Raw genomic sequence first — 15,691 nt, 5'->3', positions numbered from 1 at the left:
AATTCAGATCATTTGTTAAAAATAATATTAAAACTTATAAAAGTTATAAGTACATTTAATTATCAGTTTCTAAGTAGTGAAACAAAATAAGTTAGGACATACTTGGTTAATATTCAATAAAACATAATATCATAAAATATGCTTAGCTATAATGAAGACTGAGTGAGGTTTTAATTTTATAGCAAGTCAATTTTGTTTTTGTTATCTTAGTATTTATGAAGTTAAATTCTGTTTTAAAGTTTGAAAAATAAATTTAAAGGTATTAATATCTTAATCATATAACTTAAAAATATAATACTTGTTTTTGCGTTTTTTAAAGAAATAGATCTAAAGACTTCAAATATAAGTTGTTTAAACAAAAAAGTTGTTAGTATTAAGTACAGTTTTTTCTTATTTATAATTTCAAAAAAAAAACTCCAGCTATAACAAGTTTTTTTTTTATCTTAAATAAAAACCTTACTATTGTTTAATTTGTTTAGAACTCTTAATTTTAACAAACTATAAACTTTACATGTATTGAAAATTTACTATGAAGACAAATTTACCTCCAGACAAAAAACGAAGAAAACTAGATGAAAGTTTGTCAAATAAATTAACAATAGGTAAGTATTCTCAAAATTATACAGAAATTGTTTTATTTTTGTATTAAGATATCAAAAACTAAATGCTATGTGAGTAATGTATCTTACACTGAATTGAAGCACAAAATAATTAAAAAAAATATTAACTAACATAAATGTTGTGTAATATTTTAAATAGAACTCATTTGTCTTGTCCTTTGTTATTAGCAATACTCAAAAATATCTCGCAAGATGTATCTCCAATGTAGATTGTGCACTGGTTAGAAGTGCAGGCATACTTGTAGATCAGGGCTTTTCAAAAGGGTTGTTTTGATTTTTAAGAGGCAATAACTAGTGAAGGGCTAATTTTTAAATATTAGGCAGTTCTACAGTTTTATTTTTTAGCTTGCTATCTTACAAAATTTGCCTTGCTTTTTGGTAGTTTACCCTGAGATAAGTTTTAAACTATGGTTTTTAAAAGTGGTTAATATTAAGATACAATAACCTCAGGGTTTCCAAAAAACCTAGAACTATGGAAAAACCTAGAACTTGACAATTTAGGCAAATTAAACCTAGAAAAACCTGGCATTTGAGAAATTTTGAAAAAAACCTAGAATTTTGTACAAAAATCACTAAACTACCAGGAAAAATCTGGATTTTTTAACTAATTTTACATGTTAAGTGATAAAATTTTATTAGATACAAAATGTCTATGATAAAGATGAAACATTTTTGTACCATTTAAAACTTTTAAAATAAAATAGTCATTTCAAATAGTTTTACAGTATCTTTTAAACATTGTTGTACAATTTAAGACATTTTTTGAATTATAGTTTTATACTAAAAATGGACCAAAAAAATTTTTTTTTTTGGAAGAAATTCAGAAAACCTAAAAAAAAATTTCAAAAAACTTTTGGTAATCTGTAAGGGTGCAAAGCAATAGGTAATTAATCAATAAAGGAAGGAAATCTGCTAAAGTGGGCAACTAGGAAAATGAATTTGACAAACCCTTTTTTAGATGACAATTGCCTCACATATATTTATATATATATTAAAGGTTTTATACAAAGTTCTGATCGATTTCTTAAAACATTTTTCCAAAATAACCTTTTTAAACTTTCCTAAAAAGCATAGAATAACATTCACAGCGTATTTCAAATTCAACTAATCGTACAATAAACTGTACCATTACTACGTCATAATTATGATAAAAAATTCTAAAATCGAAATTTCTGTTCACTATTATAATAAACTGTAACTTACTGACAATCACATGAAATTTTACAATTCAATGTGTGAAACAGCTGTTTGAATTATAGTTTTTATATAATTAAATATATATATATATATATACCACAGATGTTCTTGTGCTAAAACTTTATTTCAACTAACGGCGTTTCACTGCTCTCAAATAAATTTAAGAACAGATCTACGGAGTCTATAAAATGTTAACACACATTAGAAAAAAAGCAGAAAGAAGCATGCATAATTATGTATAGTATTTATCTAGGTAGTAACTATAAATGGACTTTATGGTTTAAAAACAAAGTTTGGGATAAAAGCATTAAATTATAAAATTGTCTACAAAAAAAACAAATTTAATAAAAGTAGGCACTAACCTCAAAAAGCTCTAAGAATAGGCAAGTTTTAAAAATGAAAATTAAATTGAGTTGTGCAGAAATGTTACGTCATAATAATTTTAACAAATTGTTCAATAATTTATACAGCTTAAAAACATGAAGTATTAAACTTGCAAGTATATGTGAGTTTTGTGAAATAAATTAGTCATAAATAGACAGAGTTATTTAAAGTAGAATCGTCGGTTATGGGGACAGATATTCGATAAATCTTGCCGCTTATTCAGAAGTAGGTCTTTATCTTCTGCTGCAATTACTGCTCTTTCTGTATTGCAAGTTGACAAAGATAAAGACCAGGTTGATAAAGACCTACTTCTGAATAAGCGGCAAGATTTATCAAATATCTGTCCCCATAACCGACAATTCTACTTTAAATAACTCTGTCTATTTATGTACTAATTTATTTCACAAAACTCACATATACTTGCAAGTTTAATACTTCATGTTTTTAAGCTGTATAAATTATTGAACAATTTGTTAAAATTATTATGACGTAACATTTCTGCACAACTCAATTTAATTTTCATTTTTAAAACTTGCCTATTCTTAGAGCTTTTTGAGGTTAGTGCCTACTTTTATTAAATTTGTTTTTTTTGTAGACAATTTTATAATTTAATGCTTTTATCCCAAACTTTGTTTTTAAACCATAAAGTCCATTTATAGTTACTACCTAGATAAATACTATACATAATTATACATGCTTTTTTCTGCTTTTTTTCTAATGTGTGTTAACATTTTATAGACTCCGTAGATCTGTTCTTAAATTTATTTGAGAGCAGTGAAACGCCGTTAGTTGAAATAAAGTTTTAGCACAAGAACATCTGTGGTATACATTCCAATAAGCTTAGCTTATCAGGATCTCCATGATTTAACGCCTTATAACGTTACATCTTATATATATATATATATATATATATTAACTCTTACTCGATGCTAGAGTGGGTACTCAGATATTTTTAGGTGGTATTTGCTGATTCAATTACTACATTGAGTTTTTCAAAAGAAGCCCTTTTTTGTAACCTTGATAAAAGTATCTTTAAGTAGATGTTATAAAAAACAAAAGTTGACAAATTTCAGAGTTAAGCTCTCAAAAAATAAAAATGATTTATACACAAATATCATCAAATGAATGTACTGCATTAAACTTTAAAAATTACTTAAGAAAGATCTGCCAATGTTAAGTTAGTATTTTTAGACACAGAAGTGAAATGCACTCCACACAAATGTATGCATATAGAAAACCAACATAAATCAACCTGATAAATCAATTTTTAAGGTCTAGTGTCTTCCCAAAAGCATATAAGCTAGGTTTATTGGATTGTTATCTAAAAATAGCATTAAACATATGTAAAAACTGTGTTAGTTTTAAAGAGGAACTATTAAAAATTACAAAACACTGGTAAAGAATCAATATGCATTTGGAATAAATTGTACAAATCAATATAAAGAAATTTATTGAAATTTGTAAAATCCACAGTTTATAAGCCAAATACTAGACGAACTATAAAATCTAACTATGTTTGTACTTTGCAATAGTCTACTTAGGACATTATTCGTTAGGGTAGCTGTCAGATTTGCACAAGCTTAGAAAATTGCACAAAAACACTTTTGCACGAGGGGATAGAATTGCACTAAGACATTTTTGCACATGTAATTTTTTTAGTTTTAGTATTTTTTCTTTTTTTGATCATTTTTTTCTATTCATTTTTCTTTTCTTTTTTTTAATAATTTTTATTAGTTTTTTTTTCTGCTAACCCTTACACTTGGTCAGTAACTTTTTGATTTTTTGTATTCTTCTTACTCTCATGCAAAATTGTAATTTGTTCAAATCTGACCCTTGATGCAAATTTATCTTCGTGCAATTTTGTGCCCTCTAACAAATTAGTAACCTTGTGTAATTTTGACCGGTTCCTGTTCATTGAAAAAAAAAGAATTTAAACAGATTTTGAAAAACTAAAAGAAACAATTTTACTAGCATACACCACTGAAAAAGTTTCCAAGTAATTAACCTTAAGAGTAAGTACTCAGTAATATTTAATGCGAACATCATCTACAAGTATACCTACTTTCTAGACTAGTGCATTTCCTACATATAAGAGACATCTTGTAAAATATTTTTTATAAGAATTACTAATAAATAGGATAAAACAAGTGAGTCCTATTTTCGTTCACTTGTATGAATATTTTTTGTGTCAGTAGTCAAACATTTAGAATATTTCCAAAGGTGTCAGCTTTACAAGTTAGAATTGATAATAACTTAACAAGAAAACCTAAATTAAAAAACAAGTACATTAAATTGTGAAATTAGTGTCACTGACAATTTTTTTTCATCTTAAATTTTGTTTCAATAGCTTCATTTAAAAAACCTAATATAACTACATCATAATATGGTTTTTAAATTTAACAAAACTCCTTTTAAAGATTAACATATACTCTTTATTGTCATTATTATATATAAACAACTTCACAAAAAATTGTAAAAATTTTGATTATACACAATTGAAAGTTTTATAGTCAATAAATGTCTGAAAAACTTTTTAACAAATAATATTAAAGGTAGTTATAAAAAAAATGTTCCAGGTTCAGTCAAAACTTATATTTGATATTGTATAGATTAGATTTAATAATTAAAAATATAAATGTTTTTTACAGAGGTTGAGCCTAGTAGAATTGTATCATCCAAAGAAAACAAATGTATGAAAAAGGATATGGTTGTCATTAATAGAATAGTTTCACAACCTAAAACTCAATGCTCAACTGTTCAGCCAAAAATTTTAGTTCAACTTCCTCATAAAGTCCACCACCATAGTTTAAAACTAACCAGTTCCAATTTACAACAAAATAGTCCAAATAAAAGTATTAACACTATCCAAACTAATGTATCAAATAATAGGCAATTTAGTTATCAAGTTGATTATAGTAATAAGAATCAAACAACTAATTTTGTTGGGAAAACGCTGTTTAGAGGTATTAAACCAAAGCTCATAGGTAAGGAAAAGACTACTTTTACTGCAGTTTCCCAGCTTGGACAGCAAATAAAAGTTATTTCACCATCCAAGGTGCCCTCAAGTGCTAAAATTTTTAAAGCTGATTCGATTAATACTACAAAATCAGTAAAGTTTATTGGAACTCCTAAAAAGTGTCAGCACTTAGAAAAGAAAACCGCAAAATTTGGAACTTCGTTGCCGCCCAAAGTAACCACAGCAGGTTACAGAACCCCTTCAAGCAAAAAATTTAGCCATGTAAGCATAAAAAGTGCAGAAAAACTTAAATCTAGTCCCTATGCACTTAAAAATGAGTATGTACATTTATCACGCTCATTACCAAACTCAAAGAAAAGTCTTGTTTTATGGGATGCTGATGGCAGAGATTTAAATGTCTCATTTGATTCGTCTTATGATAGCTCACCTGCTTGTTCTTCTACTTCTTCCTGTCTTCAAACTCCAAGCAAGGCATTCCTATTCAACTCAGGTATTTGAGCTTTGTTTTAATTCAAGTATATAAGTTCTTTTAATATATTTGTTTAGTCATGTACATTTTTAAAGTATATTTAATATTTTTCTGTCTAAATTTTTTGATATTTAGTTTTTTATATGTATTTACAGTTAGTTGTTTCTTTTTAAAAAGTTTAAAAAATTACTATGAATTGCTGAATATGGTACTAATAGTTTTCTTTCTGTATACTTTTTTGGCTAATCTGTTAAATTCTATAACTATGAAAGATATTTGTTACATGTAAGTTTAGACAAAATATATCAAACTTAAGTTTGAAATAGTAGTAATGCCTAGTAAAAAAAATTAGTTGCACAAATTAAAAAGTGCAAACTATGGTTAGTATGCTTGTTATAGGTATTTAATTTTTAAATTATTTGATTAGTTAAAACGCTACTTAGTATTATTAGTTGAAACAAAACAATCTTTAAATTAATACTCAGTATTTTGAGTTTTTAAAATTGTAGTAAGAAATCCAAAAAAAGAATTATTTCAAGTCTTAAAGACTTTTTTCAAAACTATACGTAGGGTTTAAAGTTTTAGCCTTTTTTTGAATATTAATATGTTACACCTGTAGTGTTCTAAGTATTTTTTAATGATTAATTCGAGCTAGCTCCTATAGTGATGTTTTAAAATTCACTTCAATCAATCAAAAAAAAAAGTGCTTTCTAAGCAGCTGAATAACTACTTAACTTTCCTAAAAACATTTTACTTCAAATTTTTAATTACGCTAGAAAAAAAAAGCTTCTATACATCAAATAATTTATTATTAACATTAAGATTTTTTTCTACAAATGGTTATTATGATTTACACAGAAAAGAATAAGTCTCCATTTACAACTCCAGGATCAAAGAGCAAAACTCCTGTTAACAGAAAAGAAAAATCTTTGGGTCTGCTTTGTGAAAAGTTCCTCAATATTTATGCTTCTAGCATGCCAGTACGTTATTTATTTGTTTATAGTTTTGTTTGATGTATGCAAGTAAATATTGAATACCATTGAACAAAAATGTTATTGTGTTACTTTATTTCAGTCAGTTAGCTTATATTTTAAAAAAATATTTCCTGTAAATGTGTTACCTGTGCAAAAGTGAAACCGCTCAGTTTTGACTTGTTTCCAAAACAATAATGTATGAAATTATAATATTGCATATCCTTTTGTATATAGTATAAATAAAGATAAATTTTGACTGATGTAGTTTTTTATTAGAAACTCTAACAATATAACTACATATGTTTCGTTAACTTCGGGCCTGCTGTTTTTTAAAATTTTATAAAAAATTTTTATTAAGATTTAATTTTATATGTTGCTCAGCCTGATTTTAAAATCTGTAGTAAGTATGTCTGTAGATCTATACCAAATTTTTATGCCTATAGATATGTGAATTTTTTGAAAATCGTAAGCTTAAAAAATTTATAGTTAGTGAGCATCATAGTTTACTAAAGTTAATTGAAAATTTATTTAATAAATTTTTATTAACTCAGAAGTTATAAAACCTTTATATTTGATATAGTAAGAAGTTGTGTAAAAGCCCATAGTTTTCTATGTGTAATTATTTGTCACATTAGTGACTATTATACTAGTTTTATATTTAAAATAAGCTTTGTCATATAATAAAGTTTAGTAGAAACATATCATTTTAAAACTAGTAAAAACATTTAAAAAGTGCTTTTATGTTTTATGTAATTAAAATAATGTCTTTAATATTGTTCTGAAAATTTTACAAATAGACTTTAAAAAATAACAGCACAAAGAACCAGTGGTGATAGCATTGGATCAGGTGAGTGAACAACTACAGACTGGTCGAAGGCGTATTTATGACATCATAAACGTTTTGGAATCAATACTCATTGTTGAAAGACGAGCAAAGAATAACTACACTTGGAGAGGCTACTCACATCTCCCAATAACTCTTAACAAACTAATTGTTAGTTGCAATAAGTTAATTTTCAAAAAAATAAAAATCAATTATACTGTCGAAGTTGTGTCATTTTTATATTTAAAAAAAGTAACTTTGTATTTTTTAGTAGTAGTTTTTAAATATGTAGCATATTGTTTTACTGAATTGTTTTTTTAAAGTCTGCAGCAGAAACGACCGGACAAGCGGCAGAAATGAGGTATCGAATCAACCATTATGGTAAACCTAACAAGTTTGTACTTATAGATTTCATATGAAATGTATTAAACAAAAATTTGGTATTGAGATAGATTTGCTTACTATAAAATTGTATTACTTTTTTTTATTTTTGATTAATTATGAGTGTAAATTAAAATAAATTAAGTTCCAACAAAATAGGTGGGATGAAAGGTTAACTTAGATTATTTACCACATATATTCATTTTCATCTATATTTTAGTAAGAACGTGTTGGAAAATTTACTTCTGACTGAAGTTGAAAGAACTCATAAGAATAACAAGAAGCGAGATAAAAGTTTAGGAGTTTTGAGCAGAAGATTTGTTGCCATGTTCCTAATACATCCAGTTAGTTTTCTCTGTTTTTTTTTTCTTTTTACCGAATTTGTGAAAGATTGTATAATTTTATTATTGTTATCATCATTTAACACTTTTTTATTTAGTGATATATTTGAGAATATATTTTTGTTTTTATCATTTGTGTGTAAGTATGCACGAACTATAAATTAACATATTTAATTAATAGTATGATTACTTATAGGTATTTTGTTTTTGATTTGCAAAAACTTTTTAATAAACAAAATGTAATAAACTAGCAACTTTTAGAAATTTAGATGTTTTCTGATATTTGATTTAATTTTTTGCTTATAATAATGTTGTTTCAATAAATAATATAAATGAAAATATAAATGCATTCTATTATAACTTACTTGAGTGTTAAGTTCATTTAAGTTGATTATTTTTTATAAGTATAAAGTAACATAAACAAAGTATGAGTCATATGAGACTAAACCTACGTTATAATAAACATATTTTGTTTAAAAGCTTTTAAAAAAAATTAATATAAACCTTATTAGCTTTTTATGTATTGAATTAAATTGAACAAGGGACTTACTAGCATATGTTTTTACTGGTTAGTGTAGTTAATTATTTTTATTTATACTTAACCGGTATACATAATAATGTTTATCGTATTGATACACTCAAAAATACTTTTATAAACTAATGAATATAATAGTAAAACTGAACAATCAATTTTATATTTTCTAATAGATATAAATTTTTATAGTATATCTTGGTTGTTCTCAAAATTTTTAGAAGATAAGTAGATGACTAAATGATTTTGCATAATAGAAAAGTTATGAATACTTATTATAACAACTAATCGTTTGTAATTTGTTTATTTTAAAAACATGTTTTCCATTTAAACTTGCTCAAAATTTATTAAAAAAGAGTGTTGAATATTTTATTATTTTAATAATTTAAAAGTTTCCATATAAAAATACAATGCTTTTTTTAGAAACTTTGGTCTATATTTAAGTTTAAAAGCAACTTGAAATAAAATCAAAAGTTTTTTCTGTCTACTTTGTAAATGACAAATAGTTTGTTGAAATTAGTGTGTTTTAAAATATTTTCATTTTGAAAATACTTAAAATCTTTTAAAGGACAAACCTTGGTAATTGTAAACTTTTTGTATTTAAGCAACAATATCTTAGTAATCTTTGGATGATTATTAATACATTAGTTTTGCAGATGTAGTAATTGTTTTGTAGTTATTTTTTGCACTACTTAAAAATTCTCTATCTTAAAATTCTTAGTTATTTATATTAAGAAGGTAATTATAAAGTGTTTTTTGAAAAGAAGAATTTTACAGTATTAATCAGCTTAAAATATTTAATTTCTCCTCTAGTTAATTACTTAGAAATACAATAAAAAAAAAACGATTTTTTTGTTTAAATTGTTGCCTTAGTCGTTTGTAAAGTTGAGTTTGTAAAATTTAAAAAGACGAACAACTATTTATACTTTACTACATAACAACAGTTATAAAAATACAACAGTTAAAAAAATTTAAATTTTTACCCTGTTTATAAGTATTTGTATTTAAAATTAACATCTATCTAGCTTTTTTGTAGTTTGAATTTTTTAATCTTATTTAATAATATATTTTCATATATTAAGTATATATTTAATCATTTTAAAATAAAAATATTAGTTTTTTAAATAGTATTTTTAAATATTTTTTGTACCACAACTTTGATTTAAAAACTGTGGGTAAAATATGGATATCTAGAAATAAATCAAATAAATAAGAAAGCAAATGAAATGTTAACAGAAGCAGACAATTACACTGGACATGGCAAGCAAAATACTTCACAACCATTCCAACTCACCCAATGACAACCAACTTGACGGGTGGTACACCCCAGAAAATTCCCCTTGTCCGGGAAGTGCCAGCAGCCCGTTTCCGGGTTCAGCTAGCAATTCGAAATACCGTGAGTTTAACCAAGTTGTGCTTGTTTTTTGTTGTCTTTTAGTTTTATAAACATACTCTATATTTTCTTAGGTTTTATAGCAAATGGACTTAACAAAGCTGTTTGTTAATGTATCTAGAAATTTAAAAATAAATAGAGTTTTTTACAAATATTCACTAAATTTTGTTTACAATATGTTTCGACCTACTAAGTTTTATTAAGTAAAAGTATCTTATTCATTGATATTTTTTAAATTATGTTTTAATTTGTTTTAAATAATCAGTTCAAAACTTAAAATGCTTAAACAGATTGATTTTAAAAGACACTTAAAAACATACTTTAAGCTATTAATCGGTGGATTTTTCTTATAAATTTTAAAATTAAAAAAGTATTATTTATTAAACTGAGTACTTGGCGTTTGTTAACAAACAAATACCACACATAATAAAAAATGTAAATATTTGTACAACCTGTTTAATTTTATTATACTTACTAACACTTCACAGCAAAACATTATCACAAGGAAATATGTATATTAGTTCTATCACATATTTTACTTAACTGTAGTTGCTTAATTTTTTGCTTCTTGATACAATCAACTGTCGCATCACAACAAGTAAGCGTGCATACGTGAGTTTTTCCCGCCAAAATAAATGCTCATGTGACGTGTTCGGGTAAACATAATTGTTGGTTTAGCAGCATAATCGCTTGTAATTATCTCGGAAAAACAATGTACTGCTTGTTTTATGTTCTTTTATAAGTAACTAAAAAGTGAAAATCACAAATATATGAGTAATTATTTTCGGAAAATTATAAATAAAGTGGTTTGATGGTAGAAATTTTATGAGTATTCGAAGACAAAAAATTCAAGGAAAAAGCTTGTGTTAGAGTTGTTTAAAACTACTAGAAATACAATAGTTGTCATAAATAAAATCTGGAAAGGAAATAATATATTTCCAATTATTAAGTATTTTTACAATAAATGTTTATGGTTTTGAATCGTCTTTTAATGATTCGATTACAAAGTTTTCTAATTTTTCTTTGTTTTTATTAATGATTTAAATAATTAAAAACTATATTAACAAGTTTCTTTCTCATTTTAATTATAAAAATGTCTAAATACTAGACATTCTGAATTAAGTTTTTACTTATCATTAAAATTTGTATGTATAAGCATATCTAGATGATACCTAACAAAGAATCTGTTGTAAAATAAAGACTAAATAATTTCTAAATATAAAAACTAATCTGTTTCAATAGAGTATATGTTTTTTAATCAAACAATATAATTTTTCAGCAAAAATTCGTCGATTGTATGATATCGCCAACATACTGTGCAGTCTTCGACTCATAAAAAAGCACAATGGCTACACCGGAATGTGCTCAAAAAAACCTATGTTCAGGTTTGTTTTTATTACAATTTTTGTTTTTAATTTCTATATTAAGCCGTAGTTATGTGTGTCAAATTAACTATACCGAAGCAGTTTAACAATGTCTATTCGTTTTTATTAATTATTAATTTAAACATCATGTAATTAAATAGAGTTTTTTATGTAAAAATTACATCTTGATAGACAAATGAGTTTCAATTTTTCAGCTGGATTGGCCCGACACTGGAGCAAATAAGCAACAACTTCTCCAACTACAAGCCCGTCATGGAATCACCTTTAAAATTACCCATGGACCTGAGAAAACCTCCGCTCACTCCAAAGATAGAAAAACCGGTTGTTGTTCAGAAGCCGGTTTGTGAGAAAGCGTGCGTCAAGCTGAACTTCGATAATCGCCCCGCCACCACAACAAGCCCCCAGAACCCATCCAATAGCCAGGACTGCTCGTTGCTTATGATTTTGTGTGATGTGAGTGGTTTTAAAATTTACTAGGTTTTATTAACGATATAATTTTAACTTGAAAATTTTATTTTTTTAATGGAGTTAACTACCGTAAAAAATCTCATATAATAAATTGTAGTATCCTTCTTTATTGTTTTGTTTAGGTGTCAATTATGCACGTGAGGACACTTTTGCACGAAGGGTCACTTTTACACGAAGACACTTTTGCAATATGGTTGAAACTTTTTTATTTCTTATTCCTTTTTTTTTTTACCATCGCTGTTACCCCTAAACCTTTTCCTTGGTCGGTAACGTTTTTATTTTTAAAAGTCTTTTTTTTTTATGAATTTGTTTTTAAATTTTATTTTTCTGTTTTTTTAACTATCACTGTTACCCCTTTCCCTTGGTCGGTATTTTCTTTTCTTTTATTAGTTTTTTGTTTTTACTCTCGTGCAAAATTGACTCTCCGAACAAAAATGATCCTTCGTGCAAAAGTGTTTTCGTAAATATTTGACCCGTCCCCATTTTTCTATAGTTATTTAATTTTAAATCGAAATAAAGTATGAAGTTAAATACAAAACAGTTTATGATGTTACTAGAAATGATAGTCTTAAATATTGTGTTTATATTTAGGCCGCTTGCGCTGCTAGGGAGGAAGAAACAAAGAAAGTAAAAATTCCCGCCAGTGAAACTCCCCTTCCAACTTTGGCAGCAAACCCAGTTTTACTCGGTCCGACATCTAAGAAGAATTCTCAACCCAAAGATCAAGCTGAAAATTCTTTCGGTTTTACTGTTTCAGTCCCTCCGTGTTTGAAAAACGACGAAGGTTCTGCCGACAAAGTTCCTGATGGTTTCCTGAAATCTTCTCAGGAATCTTTGTCCAGCGAGATACTGGAGGTCGACTACTCAAAGTGCAGGAGCGTGGAAGATTTCAGCGACCACAAAAAGTTCAACAAAATAACTTCGAAGACTCCCACGGATTTTTCTGCTCGCCACACTCACCTGAAGCCCCGCCCCAGTTCGCAGCCCGAGCGACTTGTGAGCAGAAGGGAACAAAAATCACCCGAGTCTTTGAACTTTCACGAAAACGTTTTCGTGCCGATCGACTGCTCGCAAAAGATCACGTCCCCGAACACCAATTTGTGCCAGACTCCTCCGAAAATTTTCACTCCCAACCTGCAGCTGGTCAGCCGGTCCCCTGTGGGCATCAGGGGAGTGAGAAACTTCAAAATAAATCAGGGGTTTGACGCGATTCAAGTAGACCCCAAATGTGCGCAAGGCTCGCCCAAGGTGCTTGCGTTCAGGAAAAATAGCTTTATCACGGAAATAAATGTAAGATAGTTTCTAACTAAAGTATATAGTTTTTGTCTTTAAGTGTACATATTAATAAGCTGTATCTGTTTTGAACGTAAAATTGTCATGCAATTTAAGTTTGTTGTAAAAGTTATAGAAGATAGGTCTATTTTAGTAAAAAAAAAGTATTAAATAATTTTTAGTAATTGTTTGAACTGAAATGTAAAATGTTATGGATTCATTATAGACAAGTTATATTTAAACAAGTGAAAACAAATATCAAGTATAAATTAGTAGAAGCTTAATAACATTTTCAGAAATCACCACTTCCTGGTAAAAGACAGCTACAAAATGGGAAATCCCCTAGAAAAATACTCGTAAGTTTGCAAATATAATTTTATTTAAATTATTAATTTTTAAATTTCATACAATTTTCAGCATGATATGAATCAAGATTACATAAAATTTGATAATACCAACCCAAACATTGTGGACGAAAAATGTGAAAACAAAAATAAAGGTTGTTTTAAAGTTTCAGTGTAATCATTAATAAACATGATAATGTTTTAAGTTTATGTGCTCAAATCTGTAGTATTGATGTTTAAAGTAAAACGAATTTAAACTAGTTTTGTTTTAAACTATCATAAAAAATTAAAGTTTTTGTTTCTCTATTTTAAATGGACAGTTTTGCATAGACTATAAGATAACTAATGTAAATTACCCGCCAAAATAAAACATACAAAAAATTATACAGTCTAGCATTGTATAACATTTACATGATTTTCGTAAGTATAAATTATATCATGTTTTAATAAGTTTTAAATTGCAGCAAGTATAACTGTATCCTTTTAAAAAAAACATTAATCGTTTTTATGCATGCTAATAAAGTCTATTTTTTGATGATCCTTGCTGCGTCAAACTTGATGAGTCAAAAATACTTTTGTGATACATCTATTTGTAAAGTATTTATTATTTAGTACTATAAAAAACAAACTTTCAAGTTCCAATTATATTGTTTATGTTCGCAGTACTAGTAGACACAAAAATCAACAATGGTTTAGACTCTGCTCAATTAGATCCCACAACAGTTAAAAAGTAAGTTTAGTATTTTGAAAACTAAGCCAAATTAGTCATTACATTTGGGTTAAAAGTAAAATAAGGTTATATTAGTTATAAAAGAATAAATCAATATCTTAAAAATATTTTATTGATTCATAAGTTTTTACTATTGAAAAAACTATTTATTTTATAATAATAATTTAAAGTCCATTTGATTTTGACTGATGGGTTTTAAAATAAAGTTAACCTAGCTTTAAACCTCAAATCTAAATATGTAAGTAAATTAAAGATCAAAGTATTTTGTTCTATTAAAAGCTGATTACATAGAATTTATAAAAGTTTTTTGTAAATCACATCACGTTTAAAGTAAAAATAACTAGTTTTACTCTTATAAATAATAATTTTAACTACTTACACAAAATAAATAATAATGATTATAAAAAGTATTTACATGTAAAAAGTAATAACCATAATGATATTAGTGTTAATAAATATCTGTTCTGTTACATACTTAAAAGTTACAATAATTTCATAAGTTTTACATAAATATTTTATAATTACTTAAGTTGGCTCGAAAAAAAATACTAATTACATTACTTTACATTTACTTATTATTTTTTTTCAGAAAATGCTGTAGAAGTCTAATTAAACAAAACTGAAACATCTTATGCTATTTGTAAATTTAAAATACTGTAAGTGTTTATTTTTTTGTTTCTTTTAATAAAACTTTCACTGATTTCAATAAATTCTATTTTGAAACTCATTTTTCATTGTTATTAACAACCGCTTTTATTGCTCTTTTGTTTTATTGCAAAACGTCCTTTAAATTGTTTTGCGTTATTATAATTGTTTTTAACTTTTTAAATGCATTAAAAGCATTCTGCTGTTTTAAATTATTTATTGTGTGATTCAGCAGTCAAAATAATTGTTTTATGGCAAAATGAATTGTTTGTGCAAATTTTTATACAATTATATTTCAATCGTCATTAGCAATAATTACTGTATATTGTTTGAATAATTTTCTTTATGAATTGTACTTATTTATTTTGTTCTAATTAAATATTATTCGGGTACTGCTTTAATTTTATTACATTTTTAGTAAACTATTAAATACTATTAAAAATAATAATAACAAAAAAAAATATCGAGCTTTAAATAACCGACTGAGTATTAACAAAATGTTTAATTTTGTTATAAAAAATTTAATAATTTTTACATGTTTTTAACTGGGCCAGGGAAATTGTAAACATTGACTTTAAAATTCAGCAATTTAAGCAGTTTTTAATACAAACTTATTCAGTTCGTATATAAATTTAGAAATTGTTTCCTGATAATAATTGGTTTTAAATATTTTTAAAGTTTATTTTGAACTTAAACATTTTTGTTGCAGCATCCTTACTGTTCTTGCTTATCAAAAATATATATTTATTATATCAG

The 15,691-nt window shown here is 26.1% G+C and overlaps 1 protein-coding gene across 1 annotated transcript; it reads left to right on the top strand.

Annotated features, from left to right (window-relative positions):
- Positions 1–478: 478 nt before the first annotated feature.
- Positions 479–14,294, top strand: LOC145842937 (uncharacterized). Its single transcript, XM_082950411.1, has 13 exons — positions 479–602; positions 4,850–5,668; positions 6,506–6,627; positions 7,436–7,615; positions 7,768–7,838; positions 8,046–8,169; positions 9,935–10,094; positions 11,371–11,476; positions 11,671–11,929; positions 12,536–13,234; positions 13,513–13,572; positions 13,634–13,715; positions 14,224–14,294. The coding sequence occupies exons 1-13, from the start codon at positions 530–532 to the stop codon at positions 14,292–14,294; spliced, it is 2,826 nt and encodes a 941-aa protein (XP_082806537.1). The 5' UTR covers positions 479–529.
- The last annotated feature ends 1,397 nt before the right edge of the window (positions 14,295–15,691 follow it).

Source organism: Thalia democratica, chromosome 8 (genome assembly GCF_965202585.1).
Source record: "Thalia democratica chromosome 8, ktThaDemo2.hap1.1, whole genome shotgun sequence".
In the NCBI taxonomy this organism is placed as follows: Eukaryota; Metazoa; Chordata; class Thaliacea; order Salpida; family Salpidae; genus Thalia; species Thalia democratica.
Note: the sequence above shows the minus strand (reverse complement) of the source record. Positions and strands in the feature narration are given on the sequence as shown.

Excerpts from the sequence above, each read along its gene's own strand:
- LOC145842937 (XM_082950411.1), top strand. The coding sequence starts at position 530 with ATGAAGACAAATTTACCTCCAGACAAAAAACGAAGAAAACTAGATGAA. Across the intron at positions 7,616-7,767 it reads TAACTCTTAACAAACTAATT|TCTGCAGCAGAAACGACCGG; the intron begins GTTAGTTGCAAT and ends GTTTTTTTAAAG. Across the intron at positions 13,716-14,223 it reads ATGTGAAAACAAAAATAAAG|TACTAGTAGACACAAAAATC; the intron begins GTTGTTTTAAAG and ends TTATGTTCGCAG.